General features: G+C 36.8%; 4 protein-coding genes across 4 annotated transcripts; all 4 read left to right on the forward strand.

The window, feature by feature from the left end:
- Window positions 2667-5030, forward strand: LOC18789426. The gene is made up of 3 exons (XM_020554553.1): window positions 2667-2742; window positions 3123-3231; window positions 4560-5030. The coding sequence occupies exons 2-3, from the start codon at window positions 3159-3161 to the stop codon at window positions 4772-4774; spliced, it is 288 nt and encodes a 95-aa protein (XP_020410142.1). The 5' UTR covers window positions 2667-2742; window positions 3123-3158; the 3' UTR covers window positions 4775-5030.
- Window positions 5299-7388, forward strand: LOC18790087 (cytochrome b-c1 complex subunit 9). The gene is made up of 4 exons (XM_020554554.1): window positions 5299-5583; window positions 5680-5873; window positions 6574-6621; window positions 7082-7388. The coding sequence occupies exons 2-4, from the start codon at window positions 5754-5756 to the stop codon at window positions 7130-7132; spliced, it is 219 nt and encodes a 72-aa protein (XP_020410143.1). The 5' UTR covers window positions 5299-5583; window positions 5680-5753; the 3' UTR covers window positions 7133-7388.
- Window positions 8140-11144, forward strand: LOC18791990 (eukaryotic translation initiation factor 5). The gene is made up of 2 exons (XM_007222360.2): window positions 8140-8261; window positions 9250-11144. Exon 2 carries the CDS (start codon window positions 9588-9590, stop codon window positions 10875-10877), a length of 1290 nt encoding a protein of 429 aa, XP_007222422.1. The 5' UTR covers window positions 8140-8261; window positions 9250-9587; the 3' UTR covers window positions 10878-11144.
- LOC18788918 (auxin response factor 17) lies at window positions 15417-19905 on the forward strand. Its single transcript, XM_007225627.2, has 3 exons — window positions 15417-16803; window positions 17982-18732; window positions 19672-19905. The coding sequence occupies exons 1-2, from the start codon at window positions 15715-15717 to the stop codon at window positions 18693-18695; spliced, it is 1803 nt and encodes a 600-aa protein (XP_007225689.1). The 5' UTR covers window positions 15417-15714; the 3' UTR covers window positions 18696-18732; window positions 19672-19905.

The raw sequence follows: 20012 nt of genomic DNA on the forward strand, positions 1-20012 counted from the left end.
ACATAGCCACACATCGCTAGAATGAATACGTTAAAGAAACACAACACAACTGAGAAACCAACAATAGAAATACAAAAGCAATAGCAGAGACTAGAAGCTACATCCAAAATCATCAACACCTAACGCAAAACAGATAGCACCAGAAACACAAAATAAAGAAACATACTGAAAACTCCTAGCCCAACCCCATGACTACTCCTAGTTTTTGTCAAAGCTTGGACCAAAACTGTGGAGTGGAAAAAAAAACTTGCACCTTATCAACATTTCCTCTAGATTGTAGGTAAGGCTTCTTCTTTCTTTTTTTTGCTTTGTCTTTGTCCCAAACGTTTTGGGACAGGGAATTAGAAAAAATATTTAGCCATGTGAGTTGTATGCGCAGCAGCTACGCATAAAAAAAAATGTATTTATAAAAGAAAAAAAGAAAAAAAAAGAAGCCTCTTTGAGGCATTAGATCAAGCAACTTGTTGGCACACCGGTAGAGTTGTGAAGGGTGCAACTCCTTGCGAGGAAATGTCTACAATGAGCAGGAGATTCTTAAAAAAAGAAGTATCGAAAATATAATTTTGATCCAAATAAGCTTGTCTACAAGGAAAGAATAGCTATTGGAAAATGCCCATTAGCTTTAGAAGAGGCAATATCGTCTTTTTTGTTAATGTTTCTTTATCGTCTCTCTTATGAAAAGTTTTTTTTTCACGTACAGTCGAAAGCATACAAAAATAGTAGGAAAAAAAGAAGGTATGAGAGCATATATGAGAATCATACATAGGAAGAAGAGATTTGTTATGTGATTTTGTATTTATATCACACACTCAAAAGTCTCACACAATACATCATTTAATGAAATACCTCAAAATCAGTAAGTTTTTTAATACCACGGTACTTTTTCTTATCTTTTAAAAGTCATAATTGAATACTACCGGACTTGTATTGATTATTTAAAAATCCTAATTGATTACCACTAGATTTTTATTGATTACTTAAAAATCCTAATGGAATACCTCCGTACTTTTAAGCTTCAAAACAATTCATTAAAATCACAATTGAATACACCCCCCTTAGACATGTTTGGGGAGTGCTTTTAGAGGAGTTAAAAATATTTTTAAATAATTAAAAAAACGCTTTTGACATTTTATTATAACAATTTAGAAGTGTTTTCTCTGGGTTATAGAAGAATTTTTTGGAAAGCAACTGATATGTGCTTCTTTAGCAAGTACGTTAATATTTTTTTATTTTAATTTTTTATATAATAAAAGTGATTTTGCAGAAAGCACTTATAAGTATAATAACTTTATAAAGAAGCAATCCCATATTCAAAAATGCGGCTGAAGGTAATACAATGAGCATGATGCAATTATTAGTCTAACTTTCTATAATGGAACCTGTGTTGTGTAGCATGTTTTTAAGGCCAAAATACAGAGATATGAAGCATGTGCCCTCTCCAATTAATAATATGCTAATAGTTGTGTCATATAGTCAAAGTTAAATTGCCAACAACCGCTACATGTTATTTTCAAGGACTTTGTAAATTGAGATGTCAACACCTATGCATAGATTGATGGCTTTGCTATTCCTCACATTTCCACGGCTACATTTGGTGATTTCTATACATTCATCGTGGTTGGAGGAATTATTTATTCTAGTGAGCGCATTTCCTCTTTACCTAACTCTCAATCATTATAGTTACGACTCTTCATTGTGATAATTTGTTTGTGATTACATTAGTCGTAAGAATATATAAGAAAGTCATTTGATCTCATTTACTTTTTGAGTTTAAGGTGAGTTTTAATTTAAGAATTCAAAAAAGATAAACTCGAAACTCAATTCTATTTTTGCTTGGACATTTATTACGATCGTTTACGAAATTAAGCATATAATACGCATATAATATGCACATAATACACTTTTTGGTTCAAGTTATTGTTTGATTCAAGTTTGTACAAACAATAACAAGGAAGACCGTTCCCTATTTGCCTCTCATAATGGGCATATATTCATCAATTGACAAAAACAATGGCATCTAGTGAATTGCATTTTCCCATTAATTATGATAGTGACTTAATTCTAATTAACCAGTCAAGCAAATAGTGTGACAAAAATGGAAGTTTCTTTGAGCCTTCTGAATATTCCATTCAAAGGCCACACCCCACAAGCATGGCAACCCAACTTCAATACTTCCACTTGAGCAGGGAGGAGTGGATGACCACACTTGATGGTTAGGCTAAAGTTTGACTTACGAGAGAATTAATAAATCTTAAGTCTAAGCACAGTAGCAAATTTATTATTAAACCATGTCCATAAGCAGAAAGAATTTGAGCTGAATGAGGTCCAATGGAAGCAGTCGAAGCAAATCATGTATGAATATGAGATAAACCATAAATTCAGATGTTCAAAATTTAAATTCACACATGAATTGTAGAAATTTTTTACCTGAAATTTGCTTGAAATGTGGACATTTGGAGATCCCTAAATTAAAGTGGTAGATTGTGACATCATCATATCCTTTCAATTTGTTGAAAATAAAACATTAGAAAGAGTTCAAACAAAATTCACCAATTGCATAAAATAAAATAAATTGACCTATTCAAGGCCCAAACAAAATATTATTGGGCTTAAAAATAAGCCCAGCCCAACCTGTGTCCCAGGTTCCTTAATTGCTCGTCGCCAGTCTCCAGCCTCAATATTCTCGAGTTCTCGACGCACAGCCAGCTTACTGATAGCCTAGGGTTTCACCATTTCCACAAGGTAACATTTCACCTCTTCTCTTCTACATTATTCTGTGAGTCGCTCTCCTCTTTGATTCTCATTATTCTTCATTGAATTGTTAAATCGCGAATTTGTAGTCAAAATTTTCAGTAAATGTTGTTTTTCATTGCTTGAGAGTATGCTCGATCGGAGCTCAAAGATTGCGTTTTTTTGATCGGGTTATTTGTTTTTGTTGGAAATTCTTATAGATCCGTGGTCGTTTATTGTTTAATTAGGTCAAGTATTGTGAACTGAATATGATTACTATGTTTTTAATTCAGTTAGATTAGATTCAGGTCTTAAGAATTTGATTGGCATTCTTTTTGTTGGAAAATTTTGTAAATTTGTTTATAATTCAACGAGTGTCTCTGGTGGTTAAGGTACTAAGAAGCAAGAGTTTGTTCTTTCTTTCAATCATGAGCATGAACGGTGGGATCCGGACCTGCGCAAAGTTGGTGAGGGCTTCAGAAGGATCTCTATCAAAATCAGGTTATTATAATGCCATCTGTTGCTTATTTTATTTGATGCCACTGCATACCATGAAATCGTTAAGAGTATAAACAATGTGATTGGCTGATAGTATTTATAATGCTATGGAGAACACACTAGAATTTGGTTGCAAGTTAAAAAAATTAAAAAAAAAATTATTGTCTTTGACCTAAAATTTGGAGATCAGAAGATGCACCTTCATGTATAGAAGGATTTTCAGAATTAAACATCGAGCCCAAAAGATGCACAGCTTGTGCTGCTTCTTGTTATAGAACTTCTCCTTCTTCATGCTTCCCTCTTTGCCTTTTAGAGAACCGAGCGAACTGCCTCTAATGGCGCTCGTGTTCCCATGCGGGCATAGATAAACCTCAAAGTAATTCCTTTCCCTTCTTCCCTGTAAGAAGGTGCTTCCATTTTATCTTCTTACGTGAAAGAAAGGTCTTATACATATCTCTATGGCTCCCTGGTGTTATATTTTCTTGTAATCAATTTTGGCCGTTCCAAAGGGGTTCTTGCTTGAGAATGTGTGCAAGGGCTCAATTTCACCCGGCCAATAGTGATTATGGGACAGCCTCAGGGTTTTACGTGTTCTCCCTCGTGTTTTAATTCGGGAAACTGTCCCAAAATTTTATTTTTGTAACCAAGTACCAACCAACTACTTGTCTTTAACAAGATTCCGGGAACTAACTCACATTTTTTGGTATATGGACTCAAGTGGGTCATAACATTTTACTTTCCAATTGGAGGCATAATTTCATAGTGAATGGGTATCTTGGTGTGAATAGAAGGCTCAGTATATAATTTGCATCATGGATATTTTTTTGTAAAAGAGTCGTGTTGGTAAAGACAATGTTGCCATCCTGCGACAACTGATGAGTGGCTCTTGGAGAGTAAATTTCAAAGGCACATGAATCTTTGCATGCTTTTAGTCGTAAAATGCTGGCTTTTAAAATAAACTTGAAATGACCATCCCTATGAGACCTCAATTTCCATTGGTGTTTTCTGATTTTTTTTATGGGCTTCTTCATAGTGGCCCAAAATAGTTTAATTTATTTGAGTTGTTTTTCTGGTATGAATTTGGTTGATTTGCTCATTTGCTTCTGGAAATTAGTATTGGGTAAATTAAATCTCCACCGCATGTTTCATCTAGTAGTTCATGTTTTTTTTTTAATCAGTAACCGACCCACACCAATCCATCCATAATGGAGAAAGACTGAATGTCTAACTAATAATAACTCAGCTGAGGTGTCGATTGATTCGACTTTGAATGCTGGATCTTTTTTCATTGCATGTACTAAGTAGAAGTAGTGGCTATTGTGCTTTGCCAGGAACTAGAGGGTTCCACTCAACCGGAGTGAAGAGAATGGGTGGACATGGCCATGATGAACCATACTACCTTCATGCCAAACACATGTACAACTTGGACAGGATGTCGCACCAGAAGTTGAAGGTGACCCTTGGAGTGTTCACGGCCTTCAGCATCGGCGTGGCTGTTCCTATTTGGGCTGTCCATTTCCAACAAAAGAAAACCGCCTCTGGTTGAGATGGCTGAATGCAGCAATAAGAGACGCATAATACTGCAGTCTCGGCATTCTCTTGGATCTGTTTCTCATTTACTTCTATTGTTAAAAGAATGTGGTACATTTGTTTGATAATTTTATGGCACATAAGAATCAGATTTGAGCTTTAAAAAGGTTCCCATTTTCCCTTCAAGTTCTGTTCTTTCACAGTTTTCTCGTATGCCATGAGTGATGAGCAATTAAACAAGTATACAATAAATGAAATCCTAAAATTTTGCATACCGAATGTTATGACCTTTGGTTATTATTTGTATTGTACTTAATTTTTCAAAGGAGTCTTATTTATTTTTAACAAATTAGATTTTTTACATTGTTTTTTATTACGGTATTTACAATTTGTGACTTACAGTCCATTATCACCATTTCATTTTATCTCTAAATTCAAAGTTTTGCGTTCGAATCCTCCGAGAAAAGAAAGAGAAAAGAAAGTTTAACAATTCGATTATGGTTATTGCAATTTCAATTTTATTGGATACTCTATTTATTTCATCATAGCAGATTAGTCTTCTTTCATCGAAATCCATAGCAAATAGTTCGGAATTCAAAATTAATCTTTTATCATTGGTGGAATTCATAATATTAAGCAAAATTATGGGGGACAAAACACAAGTCCTTGCCAAAGCGAAAAAAAAAAAAAAAAACGGAATTGAAATTAAAATATGAAAACAAGCAATTTTGCGTACTTTTTCCACTCCCTCTCCGCATAAACGCAAACCAGAGCCATTTTTGTTGGGTTCTCTGCCTCTACGTGTTCCTCATCCAATCGGAAAAGGTATGATCTTCCCTAAGAAGAATCGCTCTGCTTTTTTCTGTTCAATTTTATTAGTTGATTTTATCCGTAATAGTTGTCTTTGATTTTGCTGGATAGGTTGCCATTTCGAGCTCTGAGTAAACCCTAGCACACAGATCAGCAGCAAGTAGAAGAGATTCGCGCATTTCACCATGGATTCAGCAGCTCGACGAACCAGTGGAGGCGTATTCGAAGGGCTTTACAGGGTCATTATGCGCCGTAACTCCGTCTACGTCACATTCGTCATCGCCGGCGCTTTCCTCGGTGAGCGGGTGAGACTCAGAACTTAGATTAGGGCTACTTCACTGGTTCTGACGTTTTAGTTTTTCGTCTTCTGTTATCTTTATTTTGGTCATTAGCTGTTTGGTTGCTAAGAAAGTCTTAAGGAAATGAAATTTGCTTAGATTTGCGATTTGGTCATTTTGGTGTTGTTGCGAGCTCAGAAATTATAATTTGGTCTATGGATTTTTTGAACCTAAACTGGCCTTGTCATTAAAAGGAGTGATTATTGCAATGTTAGTGAAAAATAGATGAAACTTGATGTTGTTTCTTGTGATTTAGGGTTTCAATGGTTTCATATCTTAATCAAATGCTTGCTTGCTGTGAGAGACATAAATTTAAGCTAATACTAAAAAATATATTTGTTTTTAATGTTGTGTTGGTTCCCAAGTTATATGCAGTACTCGTAGACATTTGATTTCTGAACTCAGTCAAGTTGAGGGTCAAACATTATGGAATTATAGAAATAGAATCTAGGCTACATACGGAGACTGAGAAGAACTTAGAGTTTTTGGCCCATTTTATGATTTAGGACTGTGATGCGTTGCCCTTTATCAGTTTTTTTTTCCCTTTTCAATTTGTTTTGTATTGTTTGCTTCTAATTTTCATTTGGTTTCTTCTCTTCCTCTCCGAACGAAGAACAAATATCGGAAGCTCTGATGTATTTTATTTCTTTTCATTTGCTGGTTTCAGGCCGTGGATTATGGAGTTCATAAGTTGTGGGAGTACAACAATGTTGGGGTATGACAACTATTACAGTTTTTACTCAGTTTTAGCATGTTATACATTTCCTTATTGCACAAATATATGCTTGATGAATCCAAATATGGGGGATTGAAGAATTCTTTGTTTGCATGTATCTTTGTGTTATAGTACAGGTTTGATTCGGATATGCGTAATGCATTTACATATCCTCCCTTCTTTTAGTGCATGTGGGTTTTTCTTCGAAGACAAACTTTTGCCCATGGCCGGAGGTGCTGCATATTATTAGGTCATATGCGTGTTTGGATGTTAATCGGATTCTTATGAGTCTAATTATAATTGAGATGGGGTTGGATTTGCTTTCCATGTCCTAGACATGTATATTGTATTGCACACACCTTCTATGCATTGAGATTCTTTCTTTGGTAGTAACTGGTTTTCTAAAAAACAAATTCCCAATATTGAACGTCTGAATTGAATGTTTTCCTTTTTAATGCAGAAAAGATACGAAGACATTTCAGTTTTGGGGCAAAGGCCATCGGAAGAATGAGCTATCAACTCTCCTCTTTCACTATTTCATAGTTTTCATACTTTTGAAAAGCTGGAGTATGCAATCATGCCCTAGATAGAAATTCTTATTTTTGTAATAAAAGTTTGAATGGACCGAACTTAGTCATCGAACATGCTCAATTCGATTGGGTGTTTCAAGTGCTGAATCAGTTCTGTATGGCCACATTGGCTCGAACAATGGTATTCTGTGGTTTTATTCACTTCAGAGTCTAGTATTATTAATTTTTTGGGCTCCGTATTTCTAAATTTTCATAGCAACCCAATAGTTTTCTGTGAGTAACATCTTGTCTAAAAATTAAAGGAAAAATATGTGGTCATTCTTTTAACCGTGCAAAAAAAGAATTCCTCGAAGGGGGTTTTTGTTTTCCTTATACAAGGAAAGCAGTAGTTGGGGGAAGCTCACACGCACCGTCAGGGTGTGATAATGTCCTTTCAACTTGGCTAGACCCGGTAAAGTATAGTTTGAAACTTTGAGATGAGATTTTAGAACAATTGAATCAAATAAATAGTCCATTGCAAATAAAGCTGTTCTTTTACGTAATGCCTTTCAAATATGAATAAGGTTTGCCACAAAATAAATTTAAATATATATATATATATATATGAGAAAGCCCAATTTGTTTTCTTATACCGACAAAACATTTTTTTTTTGCTTTCATGAAAAATATTATTTTTCTGTTACATTTTCATTGATAACTTTAATTAGAAAAATAAAATTGATTATCTCCGTTTCCATTGCGTATTATGTGAAAAATATCGCTGTTTTCTGTTAAATATTTTTCCTAAAATTTGACCCATCAGACGCCTGATCTTGCGATTAGTTATCTTGAGAAGGGTGGTTGAATACAATGCTTTTATCCTAGTTGGCATCATTAGGTTGGTAGAAAAAATAATTTAATTATATCAATTATATAAATAAAAATAATAAATTAAAGGCGGTGAGTTTGCCCTACGCGTACCTTCTCGCACCCAACGCCGCATATAAATTCCATGCTTTCTCCTCTTTCCCGGTCACATAATACGCAAAGCATAAACCATAAGCTCTAGGGTTCTCCATCTCTCTCTCTCTCTCCCTCTTCCTCTCTCCGTTTATCAACCAACCCTAAAAGGTACAACCTCTTCTGAGAATCGCTGCGCCTTTTCTTTTCTTTTCGAAATCGTAATCTTATTTGTTGATGATAATTGTTTTTGATTGCTGAGTGTTTGTTCGATCCGAGCTCAAGTCTTATGCTTCTGGATCGGATTTCGAAATATTTACAGATCTGTGGATCTTAGGGTTTATTTTTGTATTATGTTGTCAAGTCTGAATGCTATTTGAGACAGATTTATTCAGCGTTGCTTTGATTTGAACTTTTTTTTTTCTCACGTTGTGATTTTATTTAATAATTGTTATTGACCTTTGCCCTTGAAATTCTCGGAGTTTTTTTCAGCAATCATTATGAGACCATAGCTGTATTATATGTATACTTATATATGGCTGGAAATTTATGTAGAAAACCTGTCTTGTTGGGTTTTTTATCTGTTTGATCTTCTTGAAAGAGACTGTCGCATTATATATATATATATATATATTTATGGTGCGAAATCTCTGTCCAGGGATATTGAACTCCTTCCGTTTTCGGTTCCTGGAGGTGCTTGATTACTACAGATATTAGGTTTAGGTTAGTATTGTAAATTGTGTGCGGCTTCGTTGTCCGATTTGTTGTTCTATGTGGATCAGTAATTATAAAAAAATTCAGCCTTTTTGGAATGTGATTTTGTTTTGTTAGCGCTGGTAGGACATTTGTCACATCTTGTTTTGTCAACTTATCATAAATTAATCCCAGCGCTTCTTCTTTTGGCCGGGTGATTTATCATAGTGCTTCAGAGAAAAAAGGAGTATAATGTTTTGTTTGCTTGTGGAATTAATGCTTTGTTTTGTTGTCCATCTAGAACTACCAACGATATATCAGCCTTGTTATTTTGAGATAGTTTAGGACAGTTCTTTTCGATTATAAACTGTTGGACACATGATCTTGTTTTCACCATTTATATTGATTTCATGAGTGTTATTTTACTCTTAACCTGTTGCTAAATAGCTATTTCATTTGATTGAAGGAAATTGGCAGTTCAGTCTGCTACATCTGCAGTTTGTCAAAGTGGAGTGTGTGACGTCTATAACTTATTTTATGTCTGAACGGGCCACTCTCTTTTTGTCGTCGATTGGATTACTCGGTGAATATTGTCCTACATCTAGAAAAAAGAGCAGAGCTGCTGCTGTTGAATTTGGATGCATGCATTTTGGATTATTAGAGGAGAATTACACACATTTCCTTGGTTGCCGGTTTATGCAACCTTTTCCAATTGCAAGGAAGTTGTCTGGTAGAGGAGGATTTCTTGTTTCAGGAGACAATACCATTCTGATATAATCCATCATCTTTGTCACTCCCTTAAGGATGGCTCTACAAAATATTGGTGCTTCAAACCGTGATGATGCCTTCTACAGGTATAAGATGCCACGGATGATTACTAAGATTGAAGGCAGAGGAAATGGCATCAAGACCAATGTGGTCAACATGGTTGATATTGCAAAGGCCTTGGCCAGACCTGCTTCTTATACTACTAAGTATTTTGGCTGTGAGCTTGGAGCTCAATCGAAATTTGATGAGAAGACTGGGACTTCCCATGTGAATGGTGCTCATGACACTGCGAAGCTTGCTGGACTTCTCGAGAACTTCATTAAGAAATATGTGCAATGCTATGGTTGTGGGAATCCTGAAACTGAAATAATTATCACTAAGACACAGATGCTCAATCTCAAATGTGCTGCATGTGGTTTTGTGTCTGATGTTGATATGAGGGACAAGCTTACAACTTTTATCCTCAAGAACCCTCCAGAGCAGAAGAAGACAGCTAAAGAAAAGAAAGCCTTGAGGAGGGCTGACAAAGAGCAGCTTAAGGAAGGGGAAGCTGCTGATGAGGAGCAAAAGAAGCTTAAGAAGGAGGCGGCAAAGAAGAAGGCAACAACTGGTTCTAAAGCATCAAGCAAGAAGAAACCCTCTGGTTCTGATGAGGATCGCTCCCCCACCCACAGCCAGGGAGATGAGAATGACCAAGCTGCTGAAGATGACGATGATGATGTCCAGTGGCAGACAGACACTTCCTTGGAGGCTGCTCGGAAGCGAATCCAGGAGCAGTTGAGTGCGGTTACTGCTGATATGGTCATGCTTTCTACCACTGCAGAGGAGAATCCTGAGACCAGGACCCATCAGAATGGTGCTGATAAAAATACACATGGAAGGCTTGTTAATGAGATAAAACAATGCCTGCAAAAGGGGATTTCTGCTGCCCAGTTTAAATCCTTTTTGGTTACTCTTTCTGGTACGCCTCAAGAAATTATGGATGCCTTGCTTGAAGCTCTTTTCGAAGGCCTTGGAAAAGGGTTTTCTAAGGAGGTTTCTAAGAAGAAAAACTACCTGGCTGCAGCAACCCAGGTGGAGGGGTCCCAGATGGTTCTATTGCAAGCTATTGAGTCTTTCATTGGGAAGGCAAACCCTGATGCTGCAAAGGAAGTGGCTTTGGTCCTGAAATCACTGTATGACGTTGATGTGCTGGAAGAGGAATTCATTATGAAGTGGTACCAGCAGGGCTTAGGCGGCATGAACAAAAGCTCTTTGATCTGGAAGAATGCCAAGCCCTTCATCGAATGGCTCCAGAGTGCTGAGTCGGAGACAGAGGAAGAGTGAGTGATGTGGGATTTTTCTTTTATATCGGTATTTTTAAATCAGTATGACACTTTTAAGAGTATTAGTTGTGTGTGTCTTGGAATAAAGGGGAGTCACTGGACCTTCCTGTATTCTCACCCTCTTCTTTGCTTTGCTGTTGTTATATTTGGCTTTTGTTTTGGTGGTTTTTGTCTGTTTGATGACCAACTATTATTCTGTCAAGGGATATTGGTTTTCTTTTATGAGGTTTGGTTAATGCATTTATCTTATATGTGGTATTTTCTTTTTTGCCTTTTGCGTGTGAATTTTGGTCGAAATGATGGTAAATTGTGCATTTCTGAGAGTTTTCGGCACCAGTTTATGAGTGTTTCCGTGTCAGAAAAGTGTTTTCTGGAGAAGCAACAAGTGCTTCCAATCATTCTGCTTCTTATTCCTGAAGAAATGTTGCTATGTAACTAGGGCCTTTTTTAAATAAAAAATCTTTGCTCGAGTCTCCTTAAATAAAGGGAACTACAGAGGAAAGAAAACGCTGTTCTGGCTACGGTTAATTTGTTATTATATTTGAAGGGTTTAGAGTTTATTTTGGATACTCTTTTCTTTTCCATCTGCAAAACATCATGGTATTCGACACTCAATTATGTGATGTTTGAATATGCGGTGACAACGTTACTGTATTGTCCAATTGTTCTACCCTTAAAAGCAATGCTAAGTTAGCAAAAGACTTACTAGTGGAGTGGTTTGAATTAATTGCTCTTCGTAGGAAAGGTTCGAGTCATAACATGTGTATGAGTTAAGTATGTTATAGTCCCTCTCAATAGAAAATGTTTTGGAAAAAAACATTGCTAAGTTAAACTAAAGCAATCTCCCACTTAAGTGCGAAGCCCAAATCATTCAAAGGCCAAAAAAAATGATGCTTAGTTACAAGAATTCTATATTGAGGGTCTTATATATGTTCATTAGGTGAGGTCTTATATTTTAATCGTTGAATTAAATTGGATAGCCGTTGGATGAAATTGGTAGTCTGATCTAAGGGTTAAAAATTGATCCAACGGTTAAAAGATATGACCTCACATAAGAGCATCCACAATCATGCTATAACTCTTTTTTAATTGGTCCATTTCTATTAAAAAATAATGAATAATACTACTCTTACCACATTTGTATACCACATTCTTACACCATCTTATGTGGTAATTGAGGTGGACAGCCACATCAATTAAAATTATTTGATATTTTCTTTTCTTTTATGATTTATACCAATATTTGTTTTTTCTAATTGTCTTAATTAAAATACACTACATTGATTTAATTGGTGTGGCATATAATATGGACATACCACATCATGTGGTATAAATGTGGGATAAAAATGTGGTAAATGTAGCATTACTCAAAAATAATATAAAAAATAGTTAGCATTAAATTATAGGGAGCTACTAGGAGTTCTTTCTTTCTCCTCAGATTTAGGAGCTCTTAGAGGTCTCCTTATTTTAGGAGGCGGATAGGGAGCATGGTTGGAGTTGTATTTTTCCCATTTCTCCTTAAAATTTGTTTAAGGAGATGGTTTAGAAAGCCCATTGTGGATGCTCTAAGGCCCCGTTTGGTTTACGAAACGAATTTGAGGGGAAATCATTTCCCATGTCTTGGCCATGTCATTTCCCAAGACATGAAAAATGGAAGATTTTTTTCCCACGTTTGGTAATGCTGGGAAAGTGACCGAAACACTTTATTTCCTTTCCCATGTTTGTTTTGAGAAGAAATGGAAAACGAAGTTTGTAAACATTTTCAATTATACCCATATTAAATCAAATAAAAAAATAATGCATTTAATGATATATTGTAATTCTAAATTGTTAATGGAGACAAAATGGTCATGAAAAATGTTTATTTAATATTGGCTTATTTTCTCAAACTTTCCCATAAAGAGGAAAAACAAAACCCAAGTTACGAGGATGACATCACTTTCCCCTTACTTTCTCATGGCCCAAGCAACGATTTCCTATGCTTGGAATTACCAAACATGAAAAAACAATTAATTTCTCATCTCCAAATTTCCTTTCCCATGGACCAAACGGGACCTAAAAGTCATATATAATGTCCCTCTCTACAGTTAAACTAAAACAATCTCCAGCTAAAGTGCAAAGCCCAAATCAAGGCTTCTTTTGACAAACATGAATAATTATTTATCCCATGGGCCAATAATAGTAGGGGTTTATTTTGTTTTTGGTCTGAATAATAGTAAGGGGTTTTGTTTTGCCAAAGTTTGAAATGGGGAGGGAGGAAAATTGACACGATGACTATTTGGGATTACACCAAAAATCTGAGCCAATTCAACTAGCACTACATTTGTTGAAAAATAGAGGAAGGTGAGACACTAAGGATAATGTATAGTTTAAATTCACAATCTAATTACTTGTCTGACAAAATAAACACATCCGTATCGAATAATTTTCTTGCTTTGGACTTTGGTTTTGCATTTGGTCGAATTGGAGTTGTTAAGAGCTCTTATTGTCAAAATCATCAAGAAGACAAGACGCAATGCCTGGTTAAAAATAAATTATATTCTTTAATCCAATAACTCCCCCAAGTTCCGAAAAGAGTTTAGTAATATATTATGCTTCTTAACACCAAGTTTTCAAAACTAAGTACATAAACTAATCTCAAAATGTGCTTCTTAAACTTCATCACTCTTTCCTTTTTTTTTATAGGTCGATGTGGACTGGTCACCTACCTTTGTTAAAACCTTAGTTTTATTTTGTTTCTTATGATTTTGTTTTTTTGCTCGATTAGGGTCAACTTTTTGTCTGCAGCTACAAGATACCAACAATGACAGTCATGTCATTGTACATGACAAAACAAGGACAACAAATTGGCACTTGTGTCACGACAACACACTAGTCCAAAGTCAAAAATAAAATAAATTGGGATTTTAATAATAAATTATGCTAAAACTAGTAATAATCTAAAGTTATATAAAACCCATTTATTTGAATAATTGATGTGACAATTTGTAAAAGAATTTATTTTTCTTGTATATTGTAGTGCCAAACAGATAACAAGCTGTGTCCACATTCTAGACAAGGTCTTCGTTTCATAATGCCTTTTGTCTTTTACTTTTATTTATTACTTTTGGTTTCTTTTACCATCATCAACACCCTTTTTTTTCTTTTGAATTGGACTATTTGTGACCAATTACAATACTTTATGTGTCATAATTCAAAATGGATTTAGAGAGATAAATAAAACAAAGAGTCATTTATCAATTGAAACTCAAATTTTTAGAATTTTTAAATTACGGAAGATATATTTTATTTTGTAAGTTAAGAAGTCTCCGATATTATTATCCAGGACATCTTATCAAGTAATTATTGTAGTTGAAACCAAGTTTTATGACAATTATGTAATTGAGTTTTATTATCGGCGAAGTTGGTCAAATTTTTTTTTTTAGTCATGAAACAAACATTACGAAGAGGATTCTCAAGGGATATTTACCGTGCTCAAAAATTCTTTTTATTATAGAATTAGTTTATGATATATCTTAACATCACTTGAACCCTACATTATCTCATTGACAGTGTTTATCTCACAACAATTTTACAACACTACATATTTGTTTTTGTTTTTGAAAAAAAAAGATAAAAAAAAGGAAATAAACAAAATTGGGGTGAATATTGGGTGTTGATGTGGTAGAGAGTCCTGTCTGTACATAACAAATCAACAAATGAAATGACGACCGCGACAGCCAGGCATGAAAATCCGGTCCGTGCCATCGCTACCCAAACACAAAACACCAAGTCGTCGTATTTTTCAAAAATTTCGGAAAAAGCGACAGCAAAACTTAAATTTAACCTAAAACCAAAAAAATCCCAACCCAAAAAAAAAAAAAAAATTATCTTAACAACCTCTGATTTCGTTGACTTCAACATATTGTCAGGGACAATAAAATTCATTCACTGAGCCACAGCAAATACGGAAAATTCTACAACAAATACTGCTGCGATTCTCAAGTACAACAATGATGTCACTCAGACTGTGATAAACTGAGGGAGAGAGAGGTCCTATGAGATCTCTAATTTTTGGCAGCTCCCATTGAATGAAGAATTTATTTTGCCTGATCCAATTAAATGCAACAAGTCGTGGAGACATTGATTTGTATGGAAGGAAATCTTTCCTCATCAAATAGAGTATGATACATTTAAACTAATCATCTTTGATTATTAGTTATAATTTATTTTGTACCTACTAAAATACATAATGAATCGAGTGTTTTTAAAATGAAACGGTGTGACAACCAAACATATTCGACTTCTCTAAAAACACTCAGACTTTCGTGTATTTCTTGTCAAAAATCATTCGCACACAATCTAACAATTCTCCTAACAGTTTTGCTTAGTTGGGACAGTAAATTCAATTCTGTTACATGATATGTAAATATGTGAGGAAATAATACTCAAATTGAGAAATTTGCTGATTGGGCGAAGTTTAAACGACATAACAAACATAGTGCTTCAGAGAGAGAGAGAGAGAGAGAGAGAGTGGTGCATGGTGTAGGTAGTTGGACTTGGGCAGTTACGTTTTGGTGGGGAGGGCAACAGTGTAATATTATGACAACTAATTTTCCCAAATAATAATACTTTAATATTATTTATTTATTTATCTCCCATAATTCCATTTCCCTTGTGTTTTGCTTGCGTGCCCGTTCTCCGACCCCAAGACGAAGACGGCACTCTCTCTCTCTCTCTCTATCTCTCTCTTTCAACTTCTGTCACACAACCTGAGGCAAATCAGACACTAAAACACACACACACACTTTTCAATTTCTCTCTCTCTCTTCTCTGAAATCAAAATCCCTAACCCCAAAATGCCTCCTACGCCTCATCCGCCGCCGCATCACCACCCTCACTCTCACTCGCACTCTCCCCACCGTCCGATCGACCCCAAAATCTGGCGTGCCTGTGCCGGAAACTCCGTACAAATTCCCATTCTCCATTCTAGGGTTTACTACTTCCCTCAAGGCCACCTCGAGCAATCCTCCTCCTCCGCCCCTCTCCTCCTCTCCCCTCTCGTCCTCTCCAAGCCTCTCATTCTCTGCCGCATCTCCGCCGTCCATTTCCTCGCCGATCCCACAACCGACGAGGTCTTCGCCAAGCTCCTTCTCCTCCCCATCCCCAACCACGAACCCACCAATCGCCACGAGCCGCCGAACGATGACGTATTTGACGACGCCGACGAGACCGATAAGGTCGTTTCGTTCGCGAAGATCCTCACTCCTTCGGACGCCAACAATGGCGGTGGCTTCTCCGTCCCGAGGTTCTGCGCCGACTCCATCTTCCCCGCGCTTAACTACCAGGCCGAGCCGCCGGTCCAGACGCTCTCCGTCACCGACCTCCACGGCATCGTTTGGGATTTTCGCCATATTTACAGGGGAACTCCGAGGCGGCACTTGCTCACCACCGGCTGGAGCAAGTTCGTCAACCACAAGATGCTCGTCGCCGGCGACTCCGTCGTTTTCATGAGGAACTCGAGAGGCGAGATGTTCGTGGGTGTTCGCCGCGCAGTCAGGTCCACCGTGAGCTCTGACTGCGCTTCCAGGTGGAGCTCTCCCATTGGTGGCGGAGCGACGACCACAATGAGGCTGAAGACAGAGGATCAGGAAGGTTCTGGAAGGAAGGTGATGTCGGCAGAGGCCGTGGTAGGGGCGGCGGAGATGGCGGCGGCGGGAAGGCCGTTCGAGGTGGTGTACTATCCGAAAGCGGGGTGGTCAGACTTTGTGGTGAAGGCCGAGGTGGTGGAGAAGGCTTTAAATGTATTTTGGTCTGCCGGGATGAGAGTGAAGATGTCCGTGGAGACCGAGGATTCGTCCAGGATGACTTGGTTTCAGGGCACCTTGTCGTCGGTATCGATCCCAGACAATGGGCCTTGGCAGCGCTCCCCGTGGCGTATGCTTCAGGTATTGGTTCTTCAGCTTTTGGTCTCACTTGTTTTGAGTTTTATTTAATTGTTATTAGCTTCTCAGTGAAGTAGGCGTAAGAAATTCATCTTCTTGTTTATATGAAACAGTTTTCTGTGATCCATCCAATTGGGTATAGGTTTGCATACATGTCACTATCCGCAGGGTGCTAACCCACCCTCTTTGAATTGGAACATGTCATGGTAGTTTATATTTGTGGAACTGCATTAGAAAGCAGATATTGTACATAATTTTGAATAAACATTCAATATTTTATTTGGTTCTGACTCGATCAGATGGCTTTTGGGATGTGTTGACAGATTTATGTTTTAGTTTATCCCAGAAGTTGAATTCTATTCCTGTATAATTGCTGGCATTGATTAGTGAGATAATGATTTTCAATAAAGCAATGCCTCCTAAATATTCTGCCATGCGTTGCTTGTCCTAAATGACTTATAATAGGTTAATCTAATTTATATTGCATTTTAATTGTGGGAGTAGAAGTTGAAATGAAAGAGCAGTTGATCTGTATTTTGGTTGAGGTGGGTGCATAATTTCTTTATATCATATGACACCAACTTTCCTGTAGACTTGTCTTCTGTTCAAATACATGATATCAATTAGGTTGAAATTCATTGACTTATATTTCTTTTGCAGCAGAATAAAGGGGAAAATTGAAATAAGCTTTTTGGTGTTGCCAAACTTACTGTTATGAAAAGAAATACCATCTCAGTATAATTTGATTCAGGTTGTGGATTGTTAAGTATCTATAGAATTGTGTCGAGACTATGTGCTTTCAAAAATTAGCCAGGGTCGTAGCCATTGCCAAATTATTGTAAACTGTGATCTTTTATTGCCCTTTTATGTTTGCGGTTTAGCAAACCACAATTTCTGTGCTTCACACCAAATAGATAAAGAGCACAACCTATCATATCAGGCATAAAAACACTATAAATACACACACATGCACGGAGGGAGAGGGAGAGAGAAGTGCTTGTATTTTCATGTTAAAATTTTATGCAGAAATCACATAATAATATTAATCATTTTCTACATTTTGTTACATTCTGAATTTATTGCATTTAGCAATCTTATTTTCTCTCCACTTGGACTGATGTTGAGTTTTATAGTTTTTGCCAAGAGACAGTTTAAAATAATTAATGACCCCTCCATTATAGGTTACTTGGGATGAACCTGAAGTTCTGCAGAATGCTAAGAGGGTGAGCCCATGGCAAGTTGACTATGTTGCATCAACACCTTCAATTCATACTGCATTTCCCCCCGCAAAGAGATTCAGAGCTCCTATGAGTCCTGGGCTGCTGACCAATGCAGAGGAAGAATTCTTCTTTCCTGTGCCAGGAGCACCTAATTCAACAATGGGGCAATCGAATGCATCCTTGTTGAACTATAACACTTTTCCTGCTGGCATGCAGGGAGCCAGGCAAGATCTATACTGTGTATCTAATCTATCCCACTTGTTAAGTGAGAATACTCCTCAGATGTGCCCTTACAATTCCTTTGGCAACAATGTGGTGCCAAAGTTGAAGAGGGTGTCTACTGAGTTGAACATTGGCAGTTCACAGTCTGATGAATTATCACTAGATAGCCAGAGTAGTGTGCATTCCTTTGGCACGGAACTGGATGGAAACCGGTACTGCAATTCAACAAAGGTTGGCAGAAGTTCGTTTCAACTGTTTGGTAAGATTATTCATATGAACCAGCCTGTTGAAGGTGGTTTTGATGATGTTGGCTGCACTGAGGACAATGGCAATAAAGGGTACAATGCAACTGAAGGTGTGAACAACCAACTGGATCTTTCTTATTCCAAACTGCTTGAAAGGCTTGATGTTCAATATCAAAGAGCCTCAGCTGTTGAAGCTTGTTCTTTGTGAGCTACTGGTGGCTGCTACAACAAAAGTTTCTGTACGGGTAATCTCTTCTCGCCGAATTGAATTCAGTTGTCAATTCAAACAACATGTACCTTATGACCGATTTTATATCTGACATGCTTCAGTCATGCGGTCATAAGTTTTGAATCCTTACTCCTGTTATTGGATTTACATGCATAAATCCTGTTTTTCCACTCCGTTTGGCAGTGCTGTGTACCTAATTTTCTTCATGTAGCTTTAACGCTATTTACATCGTTAACAATGCCGAACAATTTTCTTTCCATAGTTCCGTCGCATTTTCTTGGGTTTAGGAGGATGACACCGTTTGGATCATTTTCTTGGGTTAAATTTTGTTGTATACAGTGTTCAAGATGGGAAAAAGAGTACAATTCAGGATCTTGTCTGGTGTTGTCTTTTGCCTCTCTATAGCTAGATATCATATTAAAATTTTCTTTTAATTTAAACTCAACTCCATTGTGGAATACCAACTTCCAAGATTGAATCACATAAGCTTTTAAGAGGGAAAAAAAAAGAGATTGCTTTGGGTATTGGGTTATCACAACATTAGCTAGAGCCTATAAATTAAGCATTATATGCACCATCTGTCTTCCTTAGCATTTGAATCTCCAGCCACAACGAACTGTCAGTTAAGCTTCTCTGGCAAAACTTTAGCCAACTGACTTAACTGATCTGAACATATTGTTTATTTCAAAACTGGGGTTCTTACTGGTTTTAGTCGGTGCAACCTGAAGCTTAGATGCCTTATTCATCCTCATATGTGAATCTTTGTTTACATAAATGTTGAGCTGCGATGTCTTAGAAACACACCTAGTAGAAGAAATGGGGTAAAATAAACCATCTTAGTGTGAAATAGATACTGCCTTTATTATAACTCTGTCCAATTTTTATTTTTTTTTTAAACAGGGGATTATAAAATGAATTCCTCACCTGATACTCGGTATTCTGTATTTTTTCGCAGGCGCTCAAGGCCGGCAGGAAGCTGACTAGTCTGACTGTTGCAGTAGCTATATATGTGTATTCTGGTTATTTTAGTTTGTGGTGTTAGACGTTGAAACAATCTTGTAGACTTGGTTTTCCATGTTCAAAATCAAGCTATTAATGCTAAATGTTTATGATTCAGATTTCGTGCTCATTGTTTCTACTAAACAAGGATTTATCTGATTATATGTAATTGTGGTGGTTCGTCATTCAATCCCATTTCTGGTTTTCGTATTAAAGAAGTGACCAGGAAAAGTTGGTTTTGTCTCACTCTTTGGTGGTGGTTGGAGATCAGAGACTCTGCCCAATTTGTGGTCCAAA

Source organism: Prunus persica, chromosome G1, assembly GCF_000346465.2.
Source record: "Prunus persica cultivar Lovell chromosome G1, Prunus_persica_NCBIv2, whole genome shotgun sequence".
Taxonomy (NCBI): domain Eukaryota; kingdom Viridiplantae; phylum Streptophyta; class Magnoliopsida; order Rosales; family Rosaceae; genus Prunus; species Prunus persica.

Coding starts and splice junctions, on each gene's coding strand:
- LOC18789426 (XM_020554553.1), top strand. CDS start 3,159: ATGAGCATGAACGGTGGGATCCGGACCTGCGCAAAGTTGGTGAGGGCT. Junction 3,232..4,559: donor AGGATCTCTATCAAAATCAG/GTTATTATAATG, acceptor GTGCTTTGCCAG/GAACTAGAGGGTTCCACTCA.
- LOC18790087 (XM_020554554.1), top strand. CDS start 5,754: ATGGATTCAGCAGCTCGACGAACCAGTGGAGGCGTATTCGAAGGGCTT. Junction 5,874..6,573: donor GCGCTTTCCTCGGTGAGCGG/GTGAGACTCAGA, acceptor TGCTGGTTTCAG/GCCGTGGATTATGGAGTTCA. Junction 6,622..7,081: donor GGGAGTACAACAATGTTGGG/GTATGACAACTA, acceptor TTTTTAATGCAG/AAAAGATACGAAGACATTTC.
- LOC18791990 (XM_007222360.2), top strand. CDS start 9,588: ATGGCTCTACAAAATATTGGTGCTTCAAACCGTGATGATGCCTTCTAC.
- LOC18788918 (XM_007225627.2), top strand. CDS start 15,715: ATGCCTCCTACGCCTCATCCGCCGCCGCATCACCACCCTCACTCTCAC. Junction 16,804..17,981: donor CCCCGTGGCGTATGCTTCAG/GTATTGGTTCTT, acceptor CCTCCATTATAG/GTTACTTGGGATGAACCTGA.